This window comes from Harpia harpyja, chromosome 2, assembly GCF_026419915.1.
Source record: "Harpia harpyja isolate bHarHar1 chromosome 2, bHarHar1 primary haplotype, whole genome shotgun sequence".
In the NCBI taxonomy this organism is placed as follows: Eukaryota; Metazoa; Chordata; class Aves; order Accipitriformes; family Accipitridae; genus Harpia; species Harpia harpyja.
Genome location: NC_068941.1, coordinates 76,759,277 through 76,783,437, shown reverse-complemented (window position 1 = coordinate 76,783,437; position 24,161 = coordinate 76,759,277). Strand labels below are relative to the sequence as shown.

Sequence of the window (24,161 nt, the reverse complement as noted above, 5' to 3'; positions counted from 1 at the left end):
CCTATGTAGCCTTGGTTCTTCCTTGTTAAATGTATGCCTTGCATGGACAAATTCCTATCTCAATTACATCGATGTTCAGTGTGAACACCTGTGTAATTGAAAGCGAAACTGTCCACAGTATTTAGTTACAGGACATTTTTTCCTCCCAAGGGGTCCCTGATAGATCAGTGTGCATGACAGATAGCATTCAGTAAATGAGGCAGCTGCTTAATTTTTGTCATTGCTGTTCACTGCACAGTCCCTCTGCAACTCTGCATGTTGCATATTCTTCCATTAATAAAAACTGCATTCTTCTCCTGCAAGTGCTTTTTGACATACTTGAAAGTCTCAAAAATCTGAATTAACGTACCGGGAAGTATTATACCTATTTACTGGCTGAGGAATTGAGATCCAGCGACCTGCCCAAATCAGGAAAGAAATCTCCATCAGAACCAATCTTCATCAGCTCCAGCTAGAACTTAAAAGTGGTCTAGACCAGCTTATTCACTTCAAATCTGACCAAATCTGACCTCTGAGACTTGACTTGGTTCAGCCAGGCCATCTCCTGCCACTCAGGTTCTGTACACAAACTAATTTCACATGCTTCGTAGACTGTGAAAGGAGTAAGGCAAGAATTCTGAAGAAGCAAATTGTATCTGATGGTATAATCTGATTGTGTTAATCCTGTACATCACTCAGACTTAACTATAAGTTACTTCTAACATTTCATTTTTTTTCTTTTTTTTTTTTTTGGTGTAACTTGACATAAAGCACTGCTACGGATATAGGTCTATAATAAACAACAAATGTATGATTTAACAAGCTCATTATTTTATTTTATTTTTTTCAAATGAGATTATAATAGCCTTATTTCCAAAATTCAATGGGTTGATGTTGGCCAAGAAAACAATTTAGTAAACTGAAGGAGATACAGCAGAGTTCCAATAAACATATTGTTAATGGTTAATATTCTTGTTAAGAAATCTGTTTCTATAGTAACTGCTGCAGATTGTCACTTCCTCTAGCATTTGGAATAGTACCAAAGTACATTGATGCTGTGAGGGACAAATCCTATGAGAGCTGCAATAGATCACTGCTAGCAGTATGCTTTATTTGGTATGGAGATGTATGAACAACACAGTTCAGTAACCATAGATGGTGTTTAAGAACTATTTCTTCCAACCCTTTATTCTAGTGCTCTGTGTGCATTTGCTTTTTTTCCTTCTATGCAAAGACTAGTCCTTGTTTGAATATTATAACTAGGGCACATAAAATACATAGGTAGGCTTAAGATTTAAAGTTTAAATGTGTGTGCGTGTATATGCTACTAATTTTTAAATGTCTGTGAAGTGATTCACCATGTGTGATTTTCACTAATAAAGAGGGAGTCGACATGGGGCAAATGTGTATGGCTCAAGCTTTAAAACAAAGCCTAGGTGAGTTTTTACAGTGTGTGTTAGTCTGATCTTGCACTAGCCCTGTGTTTCTTCTCTGAAACATAGCAAAGGGAGATTTTTCTTGTGCTTATAAAGCACGTATCCTCAGATGAAGTGGATGATTTCAGTGGCTATGTATTCTGTTTCAGTGTGTGTTTGCATCTGTTTTTGTTTGTCTCTAGAGTTGAGACTGCACTGAGCAAACTCATGATCAAGTGAAGGATGAAACTTTTTTAAGGGGAGGGGAAAAGGCTTCAGAGGAGGTATATCTTCTTTTTAGCAACCACAGTTTGGGTGCTGGTATAATTCTGAGAAACAGAACTTTGTTTTTGCAAGTTTGCGGATATGCATGCAGTGAACGCTTGGAGATGTTACAGAAACTTCCTTCTTGCATTCTTTCTTTCCAGATGGATGAGATAAAAGGCAAAGACAGAGTGATTCTGGCTCTGGAGAAAGACCTTGGTGTCCAGGCAGGCCATGCACAGAAACTGCTCCTTCAGAAAGAGGCTTTGGATGAACAGCTTGTCCAAGTGAAGGAGGCAGAACGATACCACAGTAGTCCTAAGAGAGAGCTTCCTGCGGGAGTGGGGGATATCACCGAACTGATGGGAAGCCCGGTAAGAAAATTGCGTTTTCTTCAAATGTTTGACACAGGATAATTGCTGCCTGGGTGTTCACATTGGTCTTGTGGTTACTTTTAAAGTACTAGAAGGACTAATTCACGATAAATGGCCCTGCACTGCACTGTGCTGTTTCACTGATGTTTTAGAAACTCCTTGGATCTCTTGAGTTTCAAAGAATGTCGAAAAATATGTGGATATAGAACTTTCAGAATTTACATTATGACCTTCAGCTGTGAACACCGTTATTTTCTTAGCTCTTTATTTCGTAACTTTAGGAATTATTTTGACCAATAGCAAATAGATACTATACTTTTCAAAAACTATGCCATGTGATTTTAATCTGTCCTATGCACTAGATTTTTTTTACTTTTAGCTGATAGTAAGAAATCTGGTGAGAAGTAGCCAGTAATAGGTGGAATGTTATTTATCTAGCTTTGGTTTTAAATTGTTAAACCTTTACATACATTTCACAGGTAAACACTTTTCATGTAATATATCATGTAGCATTTCCACAGGATGTTACTGGTCAGTGTTTCAGTTGATTAAAATAAGTTTTCCAGACATTGATGTAAAAAGTCTATTTTAAATTTACACAATCCACTTGCTAAACCATGATATTAAAATTATGGAGACTAAATTATTTTTTAAAAGGTAATTTTATATATCTATATGTTTTTGATGTAAAGGAGCAGCATTTGGATGAACGAGATGTGCGGAGATTTCAGTTAAAAATCGCTGAACTGAATGCTGTAATAAGGAAGCTGGAAGACAGGAATACTCTCTTAGCAGATGAAAGAAATGAACTGGTAAATTAATTAGTATTAACACAGATGGTGACTGGGAGGGCATCTTTATGGTAAAAAACTTAATGTTGGAAAGTCAGTGTTATAAATAATTTACAAATTAGTCCTAGTTGGCCTCAATCAATTATATCTAAATATAACAGAGATTTCTATAGAAATTCACTTTGTAACCATAAAAGACATGGATGGAATCTCTCTTGTTCCAGAAAAATAAAAATGTATAAATTTATTTTGGGATCATCATAATAAAATTCACTGGTAGCTTGCCTGTGGCACTGTGTAATGTTGTTGTGTAAAACATGCATAATCTATGCACTTAAATTACTGTATTAATCTTTTTGAAATTTGACATTGGTTTTGTGACATACTTATGCTAGCTAGGAGTTAAAAAAGCTTTCTTGTGCTAGTGATGAAAAATCTGTCATTTCTCAAGGGAAATCTCTTAAGTAGGTGAAATTATCCTAGGAGAGTGATAGTAACTTACAAAAGGAAGGATATGACATGAATTTTAAGAATGAATTTTATTAGCCTGCATCGCTACTTAATTGCTTGTACTGAGGTTAATGGTAGAGCTCCCATTGACTGCAGTGAAAGGTGAGTTTTAACAACAGGAATTTTTACACATGTCCTCTTATAATGCCCTAATTCTACTTGCAGTAGAAAAGATTTTTCATTCTAATCAGATGGAATTTTTCCCTCATGCAACCTATGTATCTGATTCTAAAATAATGCTATTATGTATGGTCAGAACAGAAGGGGAGGGCACTCACGTGTCAGTCCTATAAATGAGTGAAGCATTGACATCTTCCTCCTTGCTTTGTCAGACTTAGCTCTTCATGTTGAGATATGAAGGCTTTGCTTTATGATAAGAGGACTTAATTTAATTACAACATCTCAATGATTATTGGAAGAGCTAATTTTTGGAATTTTCTTGTCCAACATCTTGGCTGAATCTAGATTAGCGAAGTCAGTTGAACAATGCTGGACTAAAATTAGATGAATTGAGAACATAATCATGTCTTTTTCTTAAAACTTTTCCTCTTAAAGTACCTGTATAGTCTAAACTGCCCTTTCATATCACAAAAATTGATTGCTCATTAACAATTTAAGATTCTTGGGGTAAGAAGAATATGTGTTTTAGCCTGGGTATAGTTCATCATTTTTCCTACTTTGCCTATGTGCTGAGTGTTTGTTGTTTTGTTGTTTGGGTTTTTTTCCCCATTTTTACTGGTACAGTTGCTTTTCTCTGCTCTATACTATCAAACCCATCTTGCCTTTTTTCAAGATTGCATTATATAAAGACAAGATAATTCAGCCTCCTAATCCTTTCTGTGGATATAAGTCATTCAAAACATCCCTGAAGAATGCTGAAGTACTGCAACATCTATCCTTCAGTGTCCCTCTAGATGGAGGGCATGTATGGCTCAGTCAAGTGCTCTTCTTGATGCTTGACTTAGAGGCATAAGAAACATATCTTGGAAAAGACATAGAGAAGGTTTTGTCATATTGTGAGACAATATTACATAAAACCAGTAATATCAGTAAGGTCGTGTCTTTAAGCACTGTGAAAAATAATTTTCTCCTGAGAATGAATCAGAAAACCAAATACTCAGTGAAATTATCACAGGAGAAAGTTTATATTTTTTCTCATTTCCAGTTAAAACTCAGTAAATTTAAAAATCTTTTGATTGGAAAAAATAGATTTTTTACAAACAAAACAGCTCAAGGATTAATGAAATAAAAAGAGTGAAATACACACAAATGCAAGAAAGGGCAGTAATTTGCTTTACATAATTGTCTAACATCATAAAACCACAGGAACAAAATTGAGCAGCTTGAAAATGTCAGCAGAATGCTGGGATTGAATCTGTGCCCTCTGGCTGACTTTCTCATTGCTCTAATTACACATTAGGTTGTCCTGGTTTCAGCTGGGATAGAGTTAACTGTCTTCCTAGACAGTTAAACCACGACATAGGTATAGCGTTTTTTTAAAGTACAGGAGGAAGAGTTAACTCCTACTAAGGAGTAGCTAAATCGGTGAAAATGACTACCCTAGAGACCTAGTTGGTCACAAGCATATATACAGTGAGATTAGTTTATCAAGAAATCACTTTTACGGATCGTCGTGTTTTCAAAGAGCAAAATCTAGTGACCAGATCTAGCGTTGTTGTAGACTGTACAAAAATGCTATGTCTTATTTGTTTGGAATCTTGTAGTTCTTAGTTTAGCAGTAGTCTATATCAGATGCCACTAAACAAAAGAACAAAACTTTATGAATGAAGAAAGAAGGCAAGTGAAACCACTCATATTTCTTCTTTCCTACAACTATAAACTAAAGCACAGCTAACTTTTGCCATTTGCAGCTGAAACGTTCTCGGGAGACAGAAAGTCAGCTGAAGCCTCTGGTAGAAAAAAATAAGAGGATGAGCAAAAAAAATGATGATATGTTACAATGTATCCAGAGAATGGAAGAGAAAATAAAAAATCTATCAAGGGAAAATGTAGAATTGGTAAGTAATCATCTCTGACATCATGTTATAAGAACACATTGCACACAGTTACTTTGAGGTGCTTGTGAGGCGCTTACTCTTAACACAGACATTTCAGAGTCTCAACAGTAGGATGGTATAACTGTCAAATTCAGCCAATACAGCTGAATATTCGTATTCTAAATTCAGGGGCATGTGCTTTGTGTTGTATCAATTCACACTGATTAAGGGAAAGGATCACAGATAGATAAAATGTGTTTGGAGGCTATGAAAATGTATGACTAAAAATCAGCTTTAATAAATGCTGCTTGTATGATTAGAAGTCAAAACTGAATTTGAGTGTGTGTGCCAAAGGCTCTACTATGCTAGATCATTGAGTTCACTTGTCTGCTAATTTTGTCCCAGACTATGTTCTTTGATTCTGTTTTAAAATATCTTATGTGAGATATTAACACTGATGCATACAGAACGTGTAATCTTTTCTTTCGTTGAAAGAGGTCTTATGTTATAGTGGGGTATGCACTGGTGAGTCCAAAGAATTCTTGATCATTACATCACACATGAGAAATTTCCTCCTGTTACAGCAAGACACTTTAAAACATTCTTTACGTTTGGGGTTTTTTTTTTCTATTTTATTTAATTTTTGTAGAAAGAGAAGTTATCTGCACAACCAGCGCTGAAGAGGCACACATCTTTGAATGATCTCAGCAGCACACGAGAGGAACAAGAAATTGAATTCCTTAGACTGCAAGTCAAAGAACAGCAGCATGTTATTGATGATCTCACAGTGGTAATGCTTATGACTGGTATACACACGTGCATGCAAACACATCTATAGGCAAGCTAAAGATTTGAGAGCAATATTTTAACTCCAGTGGTAGTAGTGATACGGAAGTAGTTTTTTGGTATCAAAGGGTTCTTGTGATTTCTCAGGTAGTGAATGAATTTCTTTGGAATGTGTATGAATCTCTGTATTATAAAATATTTACCTATTACGAGCTGTCCATCCACCTTACTGACAAAATTGGCTGTCAACAAACGAGGAACTTGAGGAAAGGACACGTTCCAAAACTTAATGACTGAAACATGTTGGATGTAGACCCTGGTGCAAACCCAACCACTCCCGTGATGTAGAAGTTCTCCTAAAAGAAAGGAACATGCAGGATGGCATTAATTTCACCTAAGCATGTCTAACTGAGCTGGCCACACTAGCTGTCTTTATTACAAATGGAGAGAAATACGCATGGTTCATCTAACCAAAGGTAGCAGCATAGTTCAAGATTAGAACTGCACAGCTGCTACCCTCTGACTGTGAAGACCACTTTAGACGATGCTCATAGATGTTTGCACTGTTTGATCAGGACTCTTTTGAGTTGTATTACGAGTTGTCTAGCGCTATTTAGTGCAATGTATGATACACCCTTCTGGTGCTGGCAGAAATGACATACCACCTCTGAGAGACCCCTGCCCTTCTGCAGCAGCATCTGGAACTTAGGCAGACTGTTGTAGAGAATCTCAAATGATACTACTGACTGCTGCAAAATGATAACACGAATTTAAGATGATTCTGTGTAAATAAAAAAATTAAACAATTTGCTACAACATTGAAAATAAAGATAGAAGATCCAAAAAGATAAAACAAGAAGGTGTGTTATTGCTCTGTTTGGAACATTGTCTCTATTCTTGGCAGTTCCTCTGAGATTTTGACCCAGGATTTCTGTCTGCAATCAGTGCCAAAGACTGATGTCTGCATGCATTTTCCAGTGTCACAGTGTTACAGGAAGTAGGCTGTTACTCAGACACTATGATGTAGGGTCTGATTCACAGAGCAATGCTGCTTTACTTTCCAAATACAGCTGTACAGGCAGGGACTATGACATGATATTAAATTCTCAGTATATGGCGGATACAACCTCACATATTTCACTGTAAAGTTGGTATGGAAGGACTCTCTTTTTACTGTCTCAGCCAGTAATCTGAGGAAATATATTGTATCCTGACTTCGGTCAACTAGTATTAACCTGTGTTTAGTGTGAAAGTAAAATAAATAAATATTTTAAATATGGTTTCATTTTTGCTTTGTTTCTTATTTACAGATACTTTTGCACTCGCAGAAATAAGTTAAATTTTTAACTAGGATACTGCTTTGGTTGGCAGTACAAATTAATTGATGCTTTGCCTTCAATATGAATGCAGCAGAATTCTGCACTTCCATTGTGCTTTTTCAGCTACCTTTTCTGGCTTAAGCCACACCTCTACAGAATACAAATGTATCATAATTATCAAGAATGACCCACATGTCACATACCTGATTAGTACAAAAGTCATCAGCTTACTTCCAGCTGAGACCAATATGAGACGCAGACATAAGAACGATAGTCTTAGGCAATAGGGTTGTCTGAATTGATTAACATTGTCATTTGTAGGGTATCTTTGATGCTGTTGAAGCTGTATAAACTTGAGTTATCCCACAACAGTGGTTTTCTGATCAGTTCTTAAAAGGAAAGCTGTCAAGATACACTCAGATGATTGCAAAAGATGCTAGTGATTCAGCAAATGGTGTTTTTTAATTGGTGTTATTATTGTTCTGGTAGCTTGATGTATTATTGAGACAGTAAATTAAGCAGTCATCTTACAAACAAGATTAGAAACAGGAAGGAGTGGGGGATTTTGGAAGTGTTTGTTCATTCTGCACTGAAGAGAGAGGAAAGTCCAATTATTTGGACACCTGCTTGGGATGCAGGAGACCCAGGTTAAAGCAGGGACTGTGCCTTTAGCAGGTACCTGAGGAGGAGGGAGCATTTATCTCCAACACTGTCTGAAATTCAGCTTTGTGTTTTCAGCTTTAGCTTGATATATTATATTATTCTGCAGCTTGAAATACCTGCTCCATTCTACTTTGGCAGGCATTACTTTTCCTTATTTTGAAAACTACATGTATTAAAGGTGCTATATAAGTTGTTGTGCTTTTCTGAATTATTTCGTGTTTTCCAAAACTTTGTTCCTGGAACAATGTGCTGATAAAGATGAATGTTCTTATTGTTATTTCCACTGGGAGCTTCCTATTTGTCCAGTTTCTGCACTGAATATGAAGCAAATAACTCTGAATAGAATAATACCATGCAGTGAACAATAACTGCTACAGAAGCACTTGGAAGTGCTTTTAAAAATAAAAATCATTCTTTTAAAAATAGAGGTGCTGCAAACAAAGATGCAGAGCTAAGGAAAGAATCAGGAAAAAGGCAAGGAGACAGAATACCTGCCTCCTGTGTTGTTGGGGTTTTTTTTGCTTGCTCCTTTGCATTTTTTACCTTCTCTTCCTCCTCTTCTCCTTTGGAATTCAAGGCAGTATTCTTGGGCTTGAATGTTCATAAACGTGCATTTTTTCCAGTTATAACCTCCTCCTGTTATGATATAGTTAATTGTGATCTTGTTCCAAAGCCATGGTAGAAAAAAAGACACAGGCTAAGTTAACGCAGACTGGGAGTACCTTTGGATTTGAGACTTTTGCCCTACAAGGATAAGTCACATGTAACACTATATCTGCATATGCATGCTTGTATATCAGAGTAGGCCTGATATAATGACTTGTAATTACTAAGACTGGACTCATTTTTGGCTATCGACCTGCTTCTTCAGGATGGTTGAACACTGGAGTGAGAATGTGGATTCTGTTTCCATAGTGAGCTTCTTGGTAAAAGAGTCAAAAGAACTATCAGGAATCTGTGCCCAGTATTTAACAAAGCCTTTTCTTGCCAACTTTCCATCAAGTGTGTGAAGTACGTGGCTGAAGGTTTGTTTGCTAAAGGGATAAAGCTGCAGTACAGTGTGGTGTTATATCAACATGGCGTTATTCAAAAGGATAAAGACATTGTGTTAGCTTTACCACAGGCTTTAACAAAATTTTAATTATATTTCTTTGTGTTAGACATATCTAAATATGTTTTAAAGGAAACCCATACCAAAATGTTCTCTTTCCTTCTAGGAAAGGGAACGATTATTGCGGTCTAAAAAACAGAAGAGGAAAAGTCTGAAGCCTCCAAAGGTGAGCAAACCTTTGGTTTTCCATGCATTTCTGTTGTTGTGAACAATGCTTGTTTCAAATACTGCCTGAAATTAAAGCTTTACTTAAATTAATGGTAAAATTTCCTATAATTCTCCTTTCTCTAGTGAGTGCTTAATAACTTTTTCTCAGGATGATTCAGGAGCTGCAAGTTTTGTACTGTACACAAGTGGTGTTGTTTTGGGTTTTGTTTTAAGTAAACAATATAATTACACTTTAAGCCATTGTGGCCTAAATATTCAAGTGGCTTGAGGCCTAAGTGATATAATGACTTGAAACAACTAACATCTCAAAGGACAAATACTCAGTCTTTTTTAAAGAAAATGCACCCTTTAAACTACTTGCACCAAGTTACTGCTTAATCGCAATTGAAAACTTTAACTCATGCTAGGGATGTTTTTGAAATGATATTTCTGTGTGTGATATATAAATAGTAAGAAGATTCGAACTATTTTTCTCTAGTAACTATTTTGCTCTTGAATGCAAAGAGAGAGAAAAGAGAAAAAACAAGAGAAAAATTTAGATTGTAGAAACAGAAGAGTTTTGCTTCAGAGTGTACCTTTAGTGTTTATTGTAACACATGCTTAAAGTAATTAATTTTGCGGAATAAAGTTTTTTGTGAAGTTGAACATTAGCAGCCTGGAGTGTGTGAGGGGAGGAGAGTGAGGTAAGGGAAAAAATGGAAGTGAAGAGTGGAGAGATGATTACCATCTATACGGTAACTTAAGATATGTTCTGTCATAAATGGGTGCTTGTTGTCAGTGTGTTCTGCGCAGTATGTTCCTGGTGACCTCCAGGGGGTGCTTTTTTATTGCTCTGCATTCTGTAATGTCTGTATTCTGAAAAATTTATCCTTTGGGGTTCTCTGTTTCAGCGGTAATTCCTTCAAATTATGCTTCTAATAATGACGTGTCTTTTACATATGAAGAAAGAAAAATTCAGAAGTAACAATATATCTTGCATACATTTTTCTGTTATGTAATGGGAGGCTGATAGATGCCAAACATATTTACGGTAACCCTGAACCATTCTTTCTTGGTGTGATATACCTGGAAGTTTGTGTGTTGAGGGCGAGTTTAAAAACAGGACATAAAACTAAATATTATATGTAACGAATACTGTAATTTCTATAGTCCTCTCTAATTATTAACCCTTATCTGATTTTAAATTAATTGTGTAAGATCTTTTGCTAAATTGTAAAGTTCTTAATGAAACAAAACTAGTTAATTTAATTTTTTAGGAGTTGATAACTAGTGATGTTAATTTCTGTAGGCTGAAAACTTCCATAATTATTCATTTGTCTTAAAAAATGTTCTGTGTTAATAGAACTAGAGTCTGTACCCTTTTCTTTTACCTATTTTCTCTTGAGCAAGCTGCTGCTTTTGTGGTCTCTTCATTTCCTTATTGACTGAAGCAAGAGTTGAACAACAGGAGGGTTGGAGAGAATGTGCATTAAAAAATTTGTGGCAGTGGTATTCTTCATGTGGTAAAAATACTATAATTGGGGGAATTCTGCAGAGATTACTGCAAGAATTGTGTGCATATGAGCAGCAGAGTTAGTAGGGGTTTGCTTCTTATTTATGATATGATAGATGATACACCAGAAAGAACAAATTAATCGGTAGCAGACATGACTCCCACTGGTTATTCCATTCCCTATCCGTTAGCTCTTTGGTGCCAATATGAAATTGGCCATTGGAAATTTTATTTGATGCTATCTCCTCAAAGGAAAAGCAAGTCTATTAAACAAAAACAAGTGAAAAAGAGAGAGAAAGTTGTGAGAGAAGAGTGAATGGGATTATATATACTATACTAGTTATACTATATATACTGTACTAGTTATTATATAACTACATCTATATCGTTTCTAAATGTGCTAATTCCTTAAAGAAGGAAAGAAGTCATCAATAATATATTTATTAGTGTCCTATTACCTGCCATCGTATAAACCTGGAGGCTATTCACATGCATATGCACCGTTGACTTGGAGTTTAAACACTGTTGATGTTAGCTTCTAAAAAAATCCAATCCTGGCATATGGGCTGGTTTCCTTCCAGGTCACCTCTGTGATCCTGTGAGGATCAAAATCCTCCAAGGAAGCTGTTTCCCAAAGTTTTCCAGCAGTTTTTTATTTAAACAATCTATGTAGAATGGGCTGCTTACCCATGTTGGGATTGTACCATCTTCATCCTCTCTGTTTTTACAGCCCATCTCAGGAATCCAGATGAAAACAGCAGAATTCATCTAACCATGCATTTGCAATGCTTGGTTAGATGTCATTAATGGAGGTGAGGTATAGACATCTCACTCTGGACAGAATGGTAACGTTAAGTGACGATTGTTCTCTGGAAGTAGGTATCTAAATAGGCCATATGAGTTTTGTCCTAAAATTGCCTATTTCTCTCCATGGACTATAAGTCTAAGACGAGTTGCTTTATATATAGATATGTACATTGCAAGTGTATTTCTGTCTATGATCTGTGCAAGATTTTTATATTATACAGATGCTAACCTATATATAATAGTAGATGAAATTACGGGTGTAGCTGGCCTAACCAACCAGTCAGAAGGAGAAATTACTGATGCAAATCTTTGGCTTTGCTTTTCTAAGTTTCGTTAAATGTAAAATTACCATTAGCACAGCGAAGCATCAAGTTTGGCTGTTGAAGTTGGATCTATTTCCAGCTGTGTCCCACTTCCCTTGACAAAGTGAAGAAAGAATTAACTGATGAGAATTAGGTTTCATGAATGTGGTCAGATAAGCTCAGACTAGAAGGTATAGAAAGGTTCTTTTTTTGTCCTAATAAACAGGAACTTGGTGCACAGGGTGAATACTTACACTCATCTACTGTTGCAGCTTTTCCTAAATGGGCTCCAGATTCCTTGATTTTCAAGGTACTCTGACTGGACAGCATCTGTGTTTCGTTTCTAATATGAGTATTTTCCTGACAGTGGTTCCTGTTAGCTGGAACAGAATCCATGGCATGCCTTTGTCCATCTTTAGGACAGCTTGTGTGAATGATCTCTCAGGCTAGTCCAGTAGCCTTTATAGCCCAGTTGGGTCTAACTAACATTAGTTTGGCTCAGAAGCTTTTGGAAATACCAACGTTTTTTTGGTTTTTTTTTTTTTTTGCAGTTAGATGTCTGTGTTATTTCTGGAGCTCTGTAGGTGCACTAGGTTACTGTTGCTAGTGTAGCTTTGACTGCGCACTCTTTTAATTACCAAGGGGCATGGGAGTCCATAGAACAGTGCTGGCAACGGGCTCAGGTTCCCCAGGGAAAGGAGCAGCACAGTGGGATGGGGCTTTATAACCTCTGTGGTTGCACGGTGTTTAGAAGAGTAATATAGTCACTCTGTATAGTCAGGTACTGTAGGATAGTTTTCTCTGAAGTAAAGCAGCCTAAGCTGATAGAGGTTTTTTGGGGTTTTTTGGGGTTTTTTTACGTTAATGTGTCATTGGACTTGTTAGGAAAAAGATGTGCCAGAGGTGAATCTTCTGCTGCTATTTAAAGCATGCTTTTTTCCAGGTGGTTTTTTTTTTGGTTGGTTGGTTTTTGTGTTGTGGTTTTTTCCCCCAGTGTTGGTAGTGAAATAACCAAGAAACTCTGGAAACAGTATTTTGGGGTTTTTTTATTATTTTTGACACGCAAAATGGAGTTACAGTGATTCCATGATTGATGGAGTCATGCATTTGAAAATGAGGCATAATTGCCCAGTTTGTTTGGAAACTGCAGGACTCTATAGATTTGTTTCTGTATTTAAACTTCATTAAATAAATGGTATTCGTGATAGTGGAAAGCCTGCAAACTGGTGTGATGGAGTTCATATTTCTTGTTCTATATTTTTCTTTTTTTATCTGCCTCTGTGCTTTGGTGTGCCTGTATTTTTCTGGCTGCCAAGAAATGACATATAAGCATGAAGGTAAGAAGTTACTGATTAGCTCACCCGATTGCTTTACAAGGAAATTCATTTTGGATAATTTTCATCATGTTAGATAATTACTTGAAAATTAGATACTTAAATGTAAAGTGAAACTACTTTAGCAACAGAGAAATCAGATTATTTATATTTAAGTATATCTAGTCCAAACCATTTAAAATATGAGGGTATATTGAAATTTGCATATAATGTGTCACTATTGATTTATAACATTCTAAACTTTGATGTGATGTTTACTGAGCACAATACTTCAGCAGAAGCAGTAATACTTGAGTTATAAAGACCCAATGCATAATTTTACTTTAAAATTATGTGAAAACATTGATATAAATCCACATGAAAAATACTTGCTATTAAATGCATGGCAGCAGTCAGTGGTAATTCGAATTTAAATCAGAAATTTTCAGCAATTTATGTGACTGTTTTCTCAGTTATGAAATTATGATTTAGAAATAACAAATGTACAAATCAATATAAAAGAATCTTTAAATTGTTAATTGAGAATGTTCCCATTTTTAAGGAAAGTCTGAATGAAACTTGAATGAAAATGGTGTATAGGTACAAAAATCCAGTGAGTATTGTACGTGTTTGTATATACTTTTCAAAAACCATTGTGATTCAGCTTTTGAGCTATATGTGGAATCTCCCTGGGAGTTGGTGTATTTATTAGTGCCTTATTATTTATTACAGTGTTTATCAACAAACTTTGTATGACTCAGATGTCTTTTTTTTCTCTCTACAGCTGTTCCCTTATAAGTTAATTTGTTCTGGTTTTGCTGTGAATCACTTCTTGTAGCTAGTTGCTTCAGATGCTAGATGATCAACAATAAGAACAGCTATTTCGTAATTGTGTCATTAAGCAATTCATGCATGTGCAATTAATGATTAAATACCTTATCTCTATTTCTATGGAAAGTATCTGCTTCACAAAATGATAAATGTACAGCTTCCCTAAAGAGGAAGGAGTCATTAAAAATAAATAAGTGGTTCACTCATAACTCCAAATATTATAAGCAGTCTGTATAGCATTTAACAGTTTTTGACTTTTAGCTCTCCTTGAAGTGTTGGGGTTTTTTAGTGCGATGGGAAATATGAATTTTTTAGCTTAATTCCCTCCCATCTAATAATCAAGTGATTTATTTATTAATATATGCAAATTATTTCCCCCTATTTTTACTAGTAGTGAAATGTTTAAATGCAGCTACTGTCTTTTGTCAAAATAATGCCATTGCTTTAAGTATCTTCTCAAACCTATATACATTTATGTAAAATCAAACCCACTGTTGTTTTACTATTGCTTTTTCACTCCTTGAAACAGTGTGCGCGCATGCAGGCTTAAAGGAAGACACATACTTAAGCTGAGTTATCTACAAAAGCCGCTGTAGTTTGAGGTCTAGCAAAAAGCCCAGTAGGTATGATAAGCCTTATTGTCAGTTTTAACTAAGCTGCTGCTGACCTTCATGGTACTGTATTCTCTGTGCCATATATATGATAATACACTGGAGTTTTGCTCTCCAGCTTTTAGAAGTCCCTTCTGCCAGCCTTTTCAAAGTCAAGGCTTGACTCTTACTCACTTTGTCAGCCCTCAAGCCTATACTTTATTGCAGGTTTTGGTTGAGCTTTGCTCAAGTGCATTTGTCATTTTTGAGGCCAAGCACCCTTGAAGCAGGAGGCATGAGCAGGGTCAGCTGTTCTGCAGTCCTCAGAGTTGCCTGTCCTTGGCTAGGTTCCTCCAAAGCATAGGCTAAATGTTCTGAGCCCCGTGCACAGACAAGCTGGTATGGGCAGAAGAGCAGGATATAAAAGTATTGGCATAAGAGTCTGCATGCAGCTTTGTTTTGGGTTTACTCTCAGCATCTTTGAGTAAAAAGTATCCACGCTGCAAAATGAGGATGCCGTTTTCATGAAAGTCCCTTGGGTTTTGTTTACCTGCCATCATCTTCTTTACCTCCTTATAATCTACCTTCATCTTTATGAAACTGTATCTGCTCATCGGTTTGGACTCAGAAAGGAGTTCTTCCTGCTGAGTTGACCTGGCAACCGAAATTGTAAATTTGTTTGTCTTCCTTACAACTTGAAGGTAGCACCATTTCTTTAGCCCTATTTTCAACTCCCAATGTAGTATCACTGTTAGATGATTGCTGGCTGCAACCAGTATTCAGTGTGGGAGAAATGCTGGATGGGCCATCTCCCAAGGACTAATTACACCCAGATTTTGTGGTAAACCTTTGTACTTATGAGAGAGGAGTCTGAAACGTTTGTAATTTGAGTGTGAGAGAACACATCAGCTTTCTGGATAAGTCTTTGTATTTCTAGAATAGAACTTAAACCTGAGAACAGTGAACAAATTGAAGCATGTGAATGCTGGAGGGAAGTATTAAATTATCCCAGGGAAGTGTTTGTCTTAAGCACCTTAGACATAGTTCTGCCTAGTGAAAGGATCACAGTGCTTCCTAAACTGAGTAATGTGTCTTTACAGAGTTTTAGTACTACAACTGCACTCCTTTTATTTACTTATGAATACACTAAATAGTAACTCTAGTGCTCTAGTAGCTTGCAAAAGGAAGTTTGTTCCTAAAGATTGTTCAAAAGCTCTTTGCCTTCTGTGCTGCATCTTATTTATCTGTATGGAAATGTGTAACCACAGACTATTTGGAAAAGATGTGGCTTTTTTTTTTGTTTGTTCGTTTTGAGCGCATATCATCCTTTTAGAAGGAGTTTTTAGTAGAACCGGTTAGTTTAAAAATGCAGTGTGAATGAATTTTTAAATTATTATTTGAGGTGCTTATCTTAAGTGAAGCAATTAAGTGGTCCAGAAGAGGATCTTAAAGCTGTCTTCAGTAGTTTCAGTGGGATTAGCTGTACTGCGAAACTATGATGGAGTTTAGCTAACGAGCGATGAGACTGTGACCTGGTGGACCATAGTGACCAGGACTGCAGGCTGTAAATGGAGTACATGGTGTCATGCATGCAGGCACCAAGTCACACCTACGAGCTTGATTTTGTGGTGCCACTTAATTCAAGGTAGAGTATTTTGGCTGTTGATGAGAGCTGTGCTGAGCCAAAAGAACGTATTAAGCATTATGGGGCTTTGTGAGAAAGTGAAGACAGTACTTTGTAGACATACTGGAAGAATGTATAAAGTTAGACAAGTCTATAAGACTGTGGTGAAAGGTAAATATTTGGAATTTATCATGAGATAGGGCATTATGGATAAAAGAAAACCTTTCAGTATCTTGAATGAAATTGATAGCTCACAATTCCACTCACTTCGCCAGTTTGGCTTTGCTGACTTGTAAGATTTTGACGTTCTGAGTTAATAACTGGTAATTTTTTTCATCCTTTAGGCCTTTTTAATGAACAGGGCTATTATCTTCTCACGTTCAACCTGTGGTTTATAGTTCTAAAAAAACCCCAAACAACCAAACTGTGACATCAGGATCTGTGATTCAGCATTAAGCAGTGACAAAAGATATAGAGATGAATAGACAGATTTTCCTTTATCTTCTTAAAGCAACACCTTTCCACTAGCCTCCCTGTCTAGGATGCTTCACAACCTGACTCTAATTTTCCAGCAACACCCTTTTTTTTTCTTTTCTTAATTTTTCTTGCTCCTCTGAATTTGTGTTGGGTTATTAGAATACTTGGATGGTTTAAAATGCTACGCTTTCTATTGATTAATAACAGTTAACTTTTGTTATTGTTATTTTGGAAGGAAAAATACTTGAAAAACTGTTTTTCCAGTTAAATGTTTAAGCAATTTTTTCTTTTTTTAAACAGCATAATTTTCTATAGAAATTTCTACTTTCTGAGCATATGTTAGGAAACTGGTGGAAAGGGGACTCTTAAAATGGTGAAGGAATTATTGCAGTTGTGATGTTTTATATAAAACCACATCTTTCACAATGAATATTGTACCATTCACTTCCATTGTCTATTCATTTTCTCTAGTTTTCTTTAAGCATGCATTTCATTGATTACATTGGGTGAAAATTTTAAAATCTGCATTGAAATGCTGGTTTTCCCTAAGCATAGTTTTTTGGTTAGTCATAATATTGGAGCAAACTTTTGAAAATTATGGTGTTGGAAAAAACAAATGGAAAGAGGCAGTTTATACTTTTAAGTAGGATTTTGCAAAATAGATATTATAAATATATTATATTATTTTTTAAATTTTTTTAAATTAGTGTGAATGACAAAATTTGTTCCACATTGTTCTTTGGAATATTTTTTCCCTTTTGGTTCCACATCTTATATGTTACATTGAATTGGGTTACTTTCTTCTTAATAGATATTGCATTCCTTTACTGTGAATCTTGTAAGATCTGTATGATTTTGGTAATTAGCTTTTAAACTTTTCCTAAAGAATTATTCTATTGGCCATTACCCAGTGCTATGTGCAGTTCAGTTCTTGGAGGTTCTTATACAAATGATGTTGAAAAGGTAGCTAATTTAATCAGAGATCAAGGGTTTACAAAGGAACCTTTTTTCTTCCTAAATACTAAAATAATGGTCAAAGAAGACCTTGGCTGCTGCTTACTGGCTCATTGGGTTTTTCCAACTGTTTTGCTAGTAACTAAGAAAAACTAACTTTTCAGAGGCATGTTGTGGAGACATTTTTTGGATTTGATGAAGAATCTGTTGATTCAGAAACGTCATCTGTAACTTCATATAACACAGATAAAACAGACAGGACACCAGCAACACCAGAGGAAGATTTGGAAGATGTAAGTAGTTGATGATTTGTTCTTAAGTTATATACAAATTGGCATGGAGTGTAAATGCAAACATTTTTTTCAGCTATTCTTCCACAGGAACTGTCAAAGATTTGGCAGAGAATTCCTTTGTTTTGTTTCAAGTCCAGTAACACATCCACAGTCACTCCAATAGAATTAATAAGATAATATTCTGCCCGACAGATTTGGCAGATATCGGGCTGAGAAATAAAATTGTTTTTCTCAAACTCTTTCTTATTAGTGAAAAGAAAATGAATAGGCATGTTGCTTTACCAAAAGTCAATAGTTACTAGACAATAGTTTGCCTTTCAACCTTATAATTTATTTGTCTGTTTTGATACAACCAGGATTTTCCTTCTGTACTTACAATACTGAGAGAGGCTTTTGCAATTCATTAAGGTTTAAATGATCATAGGTAGTAAATACCCACTGACACGTTTTGTCTCAGCTCTGTGATATACAATGCAGCTGGCCTACTTTAAATGATTGCAGGGCTGAGGACAAAGCATGAATTAGATGCTCTTTTTCATCTTTCTTTCCTGTTCACTAACTTGTGCCTAATACTTCTCAGTCACAAGAAGCTTCTTATTTTTCTAGGTTTAATATCGAATAATATTGTAATCTCTTTTCCTTGGAGCCTGAGTTCCTGGAGCAAAAATTAATTAAAGGGAAGGACATTTCTTGCCCTCAGCATTATAGGAAAGACCTTGAAAGTGTTGATGTCAGTTGCTCAAAATTCAAAGAAAATGAAGACACTAAAAATAATTCATGTTAAAAAAAATAATTAAAAAAACACCTTATGGCTTTTGAAATATAACTTCTGTGTTAGTGTGCTTCTGCTGGTAAAATGCTTTACCCTCGCATAGTAGAGACAAAGAGTAAGGGAGTGATGGACTGCATGACAAATAGAACAAAGCCCTTCTGAAGCCCCTGTGGCAGTGGGGTTTCTGAAGAAAGACAGTGGTGCATAGAACTGCTCCCTCTCATCTTTCCCCAGTCAGTTTCTTCCCATTTCTATACATTACTGCCTTATAAAGTAACTTATATTGTCCTGAAATTGTGCGGTTGAAACGGTTACTGATCTCTGCATTTCTGCATCATCCTCAAATCATCCTTCCTTCCACTTCCACTTGTTTTGTTTTTTTAAACTTTTCTTAAACTTTGAGACTCAGTATGAGTTGTGTTACTTGTTGCATTTGTGAGTCTATCTGTTCATATAAACAAACCCATTATCATACATATTTATCTTTACATGCACAAACCCACTTTTTTTTCCCTCTCCATTAAGAGCACACCTAAAGAAGAAGCTGAACTAAGGTTCTGCCAGCTAACAAGAGAGTATCAAGCTTTGCAAAGGGCATATGCATTGCTTCAAGAACAAGTTGGTGGAACCCTGGATGCAGAGAGAGAAGCAAGGGTAATTTTTTAACTGAAATTTCTTTTAACTCTGAAATCATTGAAAAGGCTGAAAAAACTTGGAATAGCAGGTCAGTGAAATGCAAAGCACAATGGTTTTGAGGATTAGAGGACATTATCAGTAAGGTGAAAATTTAGATTCCTCTGGTGCAATCAGAACAAAGATACCATTGTACTTTTTTCTAGCATGCATAATATATTAAAGATTTCAGTAGTAAGGCAGTGTTACTGAGAATGATATCGCAATTGAACCTGCAATTTGGATAGCAACATGATGGATTTAAAATGAATTGGAGAATAGGTTGTTGTAAGTACTTAGGTACTTTTATCATAGGAGTATATTAAAACCCTGACCCAAATCTGACAAAGGAAGTTTTTCTTCAAGTGTTTTGTCGAATATATGAATTCATAGTTTGTTTTAAAAAAATCTCAGTTTGAGAGTATTCTTCCACTAAAAAGTACATAGCTCACTGTTGTTCCTATTAGGTCAACATGTGTGATTGTTTACACTCTCTGAAATAAATGGGGTTTGTATCCTCACAGTACTCTCTGTACTATAGGTATTTGAGGTGTGAGGGAGTATGTATTCTGTTTTCATTTACCCTTCTGCCACCACTATGTTTAACCATTTAGTGCTGACCATAAGGTCAGCAGAAGTCATGCTAACATCTTCCATTCTGTTTTTTCCAAACCGGGGAGGAGAGAAATCACTTCATAATGAATTGGTGAGCTCTGACTCAGTCCCCAGATCTATTCACTGAACAGCAGTGGCATCAAAAAAAGAGCTGAGTTAACTAGAGGGAATATTTCTTCTACTTTATCCCAACTCCTTGCAGACAGGGACATGTCTAGAAATGTAGCATATATACAAGTCACCCTCTACTTGAATGACTATTGTGATTGATGACCAAAGAACATTTAACATCCAAATGGGCAAGCAATAGCCATAGGGCTGGAAACTTCATCATCTTCACCTCATGCCCTTCATTCTGCATCAAATATAGCTTGAACCTGTAGATTACAGACTACGGAGAGAGTAGACTGATGTCATTGCGAGGCCACTCTCAATTATCTTTGAAGGGTCATGGCAATTGCAGGAGGTTCCTTCAGCACTGTAAGAAAGCAAATGTCACTCTTGTCTTCCAGAAAGGCAAGAAGGAGGATCTGGGGAACTGAAGGCTGGTTGTTCTCAACCTCAGTCCCTGGGAAAGGGGTGGAGCAAATAATCATGGAAACCATTTCCAACTGTCTGAAAGATAAGGTGACTGGGAGTGATCAGCATGGATTTGTGAAAGGGAAATCATACTTAACCAGCTTGATAGCCTTCTATGTTGAGATGACTAGCTTGGCAGATGAGTTGAGGGCAGTAGATGTTGTATCTTGAATTTAGTAAGTCTTTTGACACTCTCCCCCATAAGATTCTCATAGGCAAACTGATGAAGTGCAGACTAGACAAGTGGACAGTAGGGTGGACTGAAAATTAGCTGAAATAGCTTAAAGGGTTGTGATCAGTGGCAGAAAGTTCAGCTGGAGGTATGTCACCAGTGATGTACTGCAGGGGTTGATACTGGGTCCAGTGCTATTTAATCTCTTCCTTAATGACCTGGATGATTGAAAAGGGTGTACCTGCAGCAAGTTTGCAGATGATACAAAATTGAGAGGAGTGGTTGATACGTGAGGTGGTTGTGCTGCCATTCAGAGGGACCATTTGACTGCCTGAAGAAATGCGTAAAGAGGAATCTCATTAAATTCAACAAAGGAAAGAAAAAGTCCTGCATGTGGGGAATAATAAATCCAGGCACCAGTATAGACTTGGGGCTGATTTGCTGGCAAGCAGTTTTGCACAAAAGGATGTGGGGGGTCCTGGTGGACATCACGTTGAACACGAGCCAATAATGTGCCCTTGCAGCAAAGGCGGCCAACAGCCTCCTGGGCTGCATTAGGAAGAAAGTCCCCAGCAGACCCATGGAGGTGATCCTTCCTCTACTCAGCGTTGATGAGGCCACATCTGGAGTGCTGGGTCCACCTCTGGTCTCCCCCAGTACAAGAAAAACATGGATATATGGGAGAGAGTCCAGCGAAGGGCCGTGAAGATGATTAAGGGCTTGGAGAACTTAATACACAAGGAGAGGCTGAGAGAGCTGGGACTGTTCAGCCTGGATAAGAGAAAGCTCAGGGGTATCTTGTCAATTTGTGTAAATACCTGAGGGAGGAAGTAAAGAAGAGGGAACCAGACTTTTCTCAGCGGGATCCAGTGAAAGGACAAGATACAACAGGCACAAATTCAAATACAAGAAATACCATTTAAACATAAGAAAAACCCTTCTTCCTCTGAGGGCAGGGAAACATGGGAACAGGTTTTCCAGAGAAGCTGTGGAGTCTTCATCCCTGGAGATATTCAGAACCCCACTGGACAAGGTCTTGAACAACCTGCTTTAGGTGCCCCCCCTGCTTTGAGCACAGGAGTTGGACAGGGGATCCCTTCCAACCTCAATGAGACTGTGATTCTAAAAAGTGTTTAAGCATTAAAAAAAACCCTAACCTACTCCCCCCCCCCAAAAAAACCCTGAACCCCCCAAATGGTGAAACATGTTAAATACTGTGAATTATTACATATTACTGCCTTACTACATGTGGCCTTCATTGTATCATGCCACTGCAACATGTTGCTAGTAAAGCAGAAAGACAAAGATTTTACTGTGGTTTAAAAATTACTGGTGGGGATGGACTCAATTTGTCCCAATGGTGGGAGCTGCCACTAGCTTAATGGTTCCGCTGTTTAGGAAACTTAATAAAATACTCACAAAATTCTATACTGCTTGATTGCTGATGGTTATTAGGCATACATGTGCATGATTTCACCCACATCATTTTCTCTGGCAAGCATTTTAAAATCCACTTACTGCATATTCTCAGGTACAGAAACAGTATGCTTGTGGAAGCAGAATTTCTGTGTGTTAATAAGCAAAGCTTTCCAGATAAAAGTTACAGAAGAATGTAGACTGCTTGACATTATCTGGAGTTATTTACAGCTAAAAATGTTAGTCTATTATCCCCAGAACCACTATTTAGAAGATTCGGGGTTTACTTTAAAATGTGTCATGTGTTGTTTTGGGTGTTTTTTTCAAGGTTCTTTGAAGTGGCTCTCAACCAACCTTCACTTTTTTTTCCTGTGAAATACAGTTCTTTTATAATGGTAGAACTATTGCTTTACGGCTTTATTTGTTAGAGTTCTCAGCATCTTACAAAAGCCTAGTCACATTTGACACTCTCTTTTTAAGTAGGACATTTAGCCAAGGAAAGCAATAAGGACTTTGGAGATCACTTCTCAAGCTAGAATTGGGGCAGGGGCATCGTTACATCTTCTGTTAAAGTAAGATTTCAGAGGCTTTCATGTATTTGACAGTTATGAGAGACCATTATACACTTCCTCTTCCTTCATTGGAAGGGAGACTGGTATGAATGTTTTTGTAATAGCTTTTTAAAATTTTACTTTGCAGGCATTTGCAAACTGTCTCTTTAGTACTCTTTGGAATTGTTGCTCTTTCTTTTTAATGGCATTTTGGTCTCTTTTGTCGCATCCATGCAAATCCATCTTTTGAGTGAGTCAGGAGGTAGTTTTTTGCATGGTTAGTTTTGTAGGGCCCAATGTTCTAGTGGGATGAACATTTCATATTACGTTTAGATGAGGCTTAAGGTAAACAACAAGGACCCAAAGATGCAAAGATGCAGAAGGAAATCCCTGTGGGAATTTTTTAACTGCTTGGGTGAGAGTACCTTAAGTGGAGCGGGGAGAGTACTTGCAGTAGCTTGAGGACCCTCGGTGACTGAAGGTCTCCAGAGATATCCTTTGGTTTATATCCTTTTTGTTTAGTACCTGGTATGATCCAGTCCCTTTCAGGACATCACTGGACTCAGGGGGTAATACCTACTGTAGTGTAATAGTATAATAATCATGTAGAATGAGGAAAACTGACTGGCATGTGCTGTTTATGGGATAAATAAATTATTTCTGGTCAATATATTTTATTTACCTGTAGGCTTTTTTCAGTGCTTATTGTAATTCTGTTTCTCTCTTGGCCTTTTTTCCCCAATTGCCTTGAATTACTAAAGATTATGAATAGATTCTTAGAGCTCTTTTAGTTCCGAACTTTTTTTTTTTTCTGCCTGGGAACAGCTTTGTCACTGAATACGTGACAAAGGCTAGGAAGGAAAAATTATGTTAAACTGATGGCTTTAAATATTTTGTAACATAAACACAAAAGCAGTTATTTTAATGAAAAACATTAAAAGCTGACTGGACAGCCCATAAGTGGGTAGAAGGTATTTTTACTTTGATTCTGTGTGTAATTCAATCGAACTGTCTACCTGGATGTGCATGCATACACACACACTTTTGAATACTTTTTTTTCCCCCAGACTCGTGAACAACTGCAAGCTGATCTTCTCAGGTGTCAGGCAAAAATTGAGGATCTGGAGAAAGCTCTAATCGAGAAAGGACAGGTAAAAGGCTCTCTTAATGTCCTCTACCACATCATTTTCTCCATTGCATGCAGTGGTGCCCTTGCCATCTTCATTGCTTGCTGGTGTGTTAGTGTGACTGATGCAGCTTAATTGCTACTCAGCAATAGCTTACTTAAATAAAGGAAAGTATTATATAGGCTAAGAAAACGCCA

At 36.8% G+C, this 24,161-nt stretch overlaps 1 protein-coding gene across 4 annotated transcripts in view; it reads left to right on the top strand.

Annotated features, from left to right (window-relative positions):
- Positions 1–24,161, top strand: part of JAKMIP1 (janus kinase and microtubule interacting protein 1) — a 253,174-nt gene that overhangs the window by 100,800 nt on the left and 128,213 nt on the right. For all 4 annotated transcript variants that reach the window (XM_052780516.1, XM_052780517.1, XM_052780515.1 and 1 more), the window contains exons 5-12: positions 1,823–2,032; positions 2,725–2,844; positions 5,205–5,351; positions 5,980–6,120; positions 9,316–9,375; positions 17,932–18,060; positions 19,358–19,486; positions 23,905–23,988. In XM_052780516.1, the coding sequence (XP_052636476.1) occupies positions 1,823–2,032; positions 2,725–2,844; positions 5,205–5,351; positions 5,980–6,120; positions 9,316–9,375; positions 17,932–18,060; positions 19,358–19,486; positions 23,905–23,988 (1,020 nt within the window). The remainder of the gene's footprint in view (positions 1–1,822; positions 2,033–2,724; positions 2,845–5,204; positions 5,352–5,979; positions 6,121–9,315; positions 9,376–17,931; positions 18,061–19,357; positions 19,487–23,904; positions 23,989–24,161) is intronic.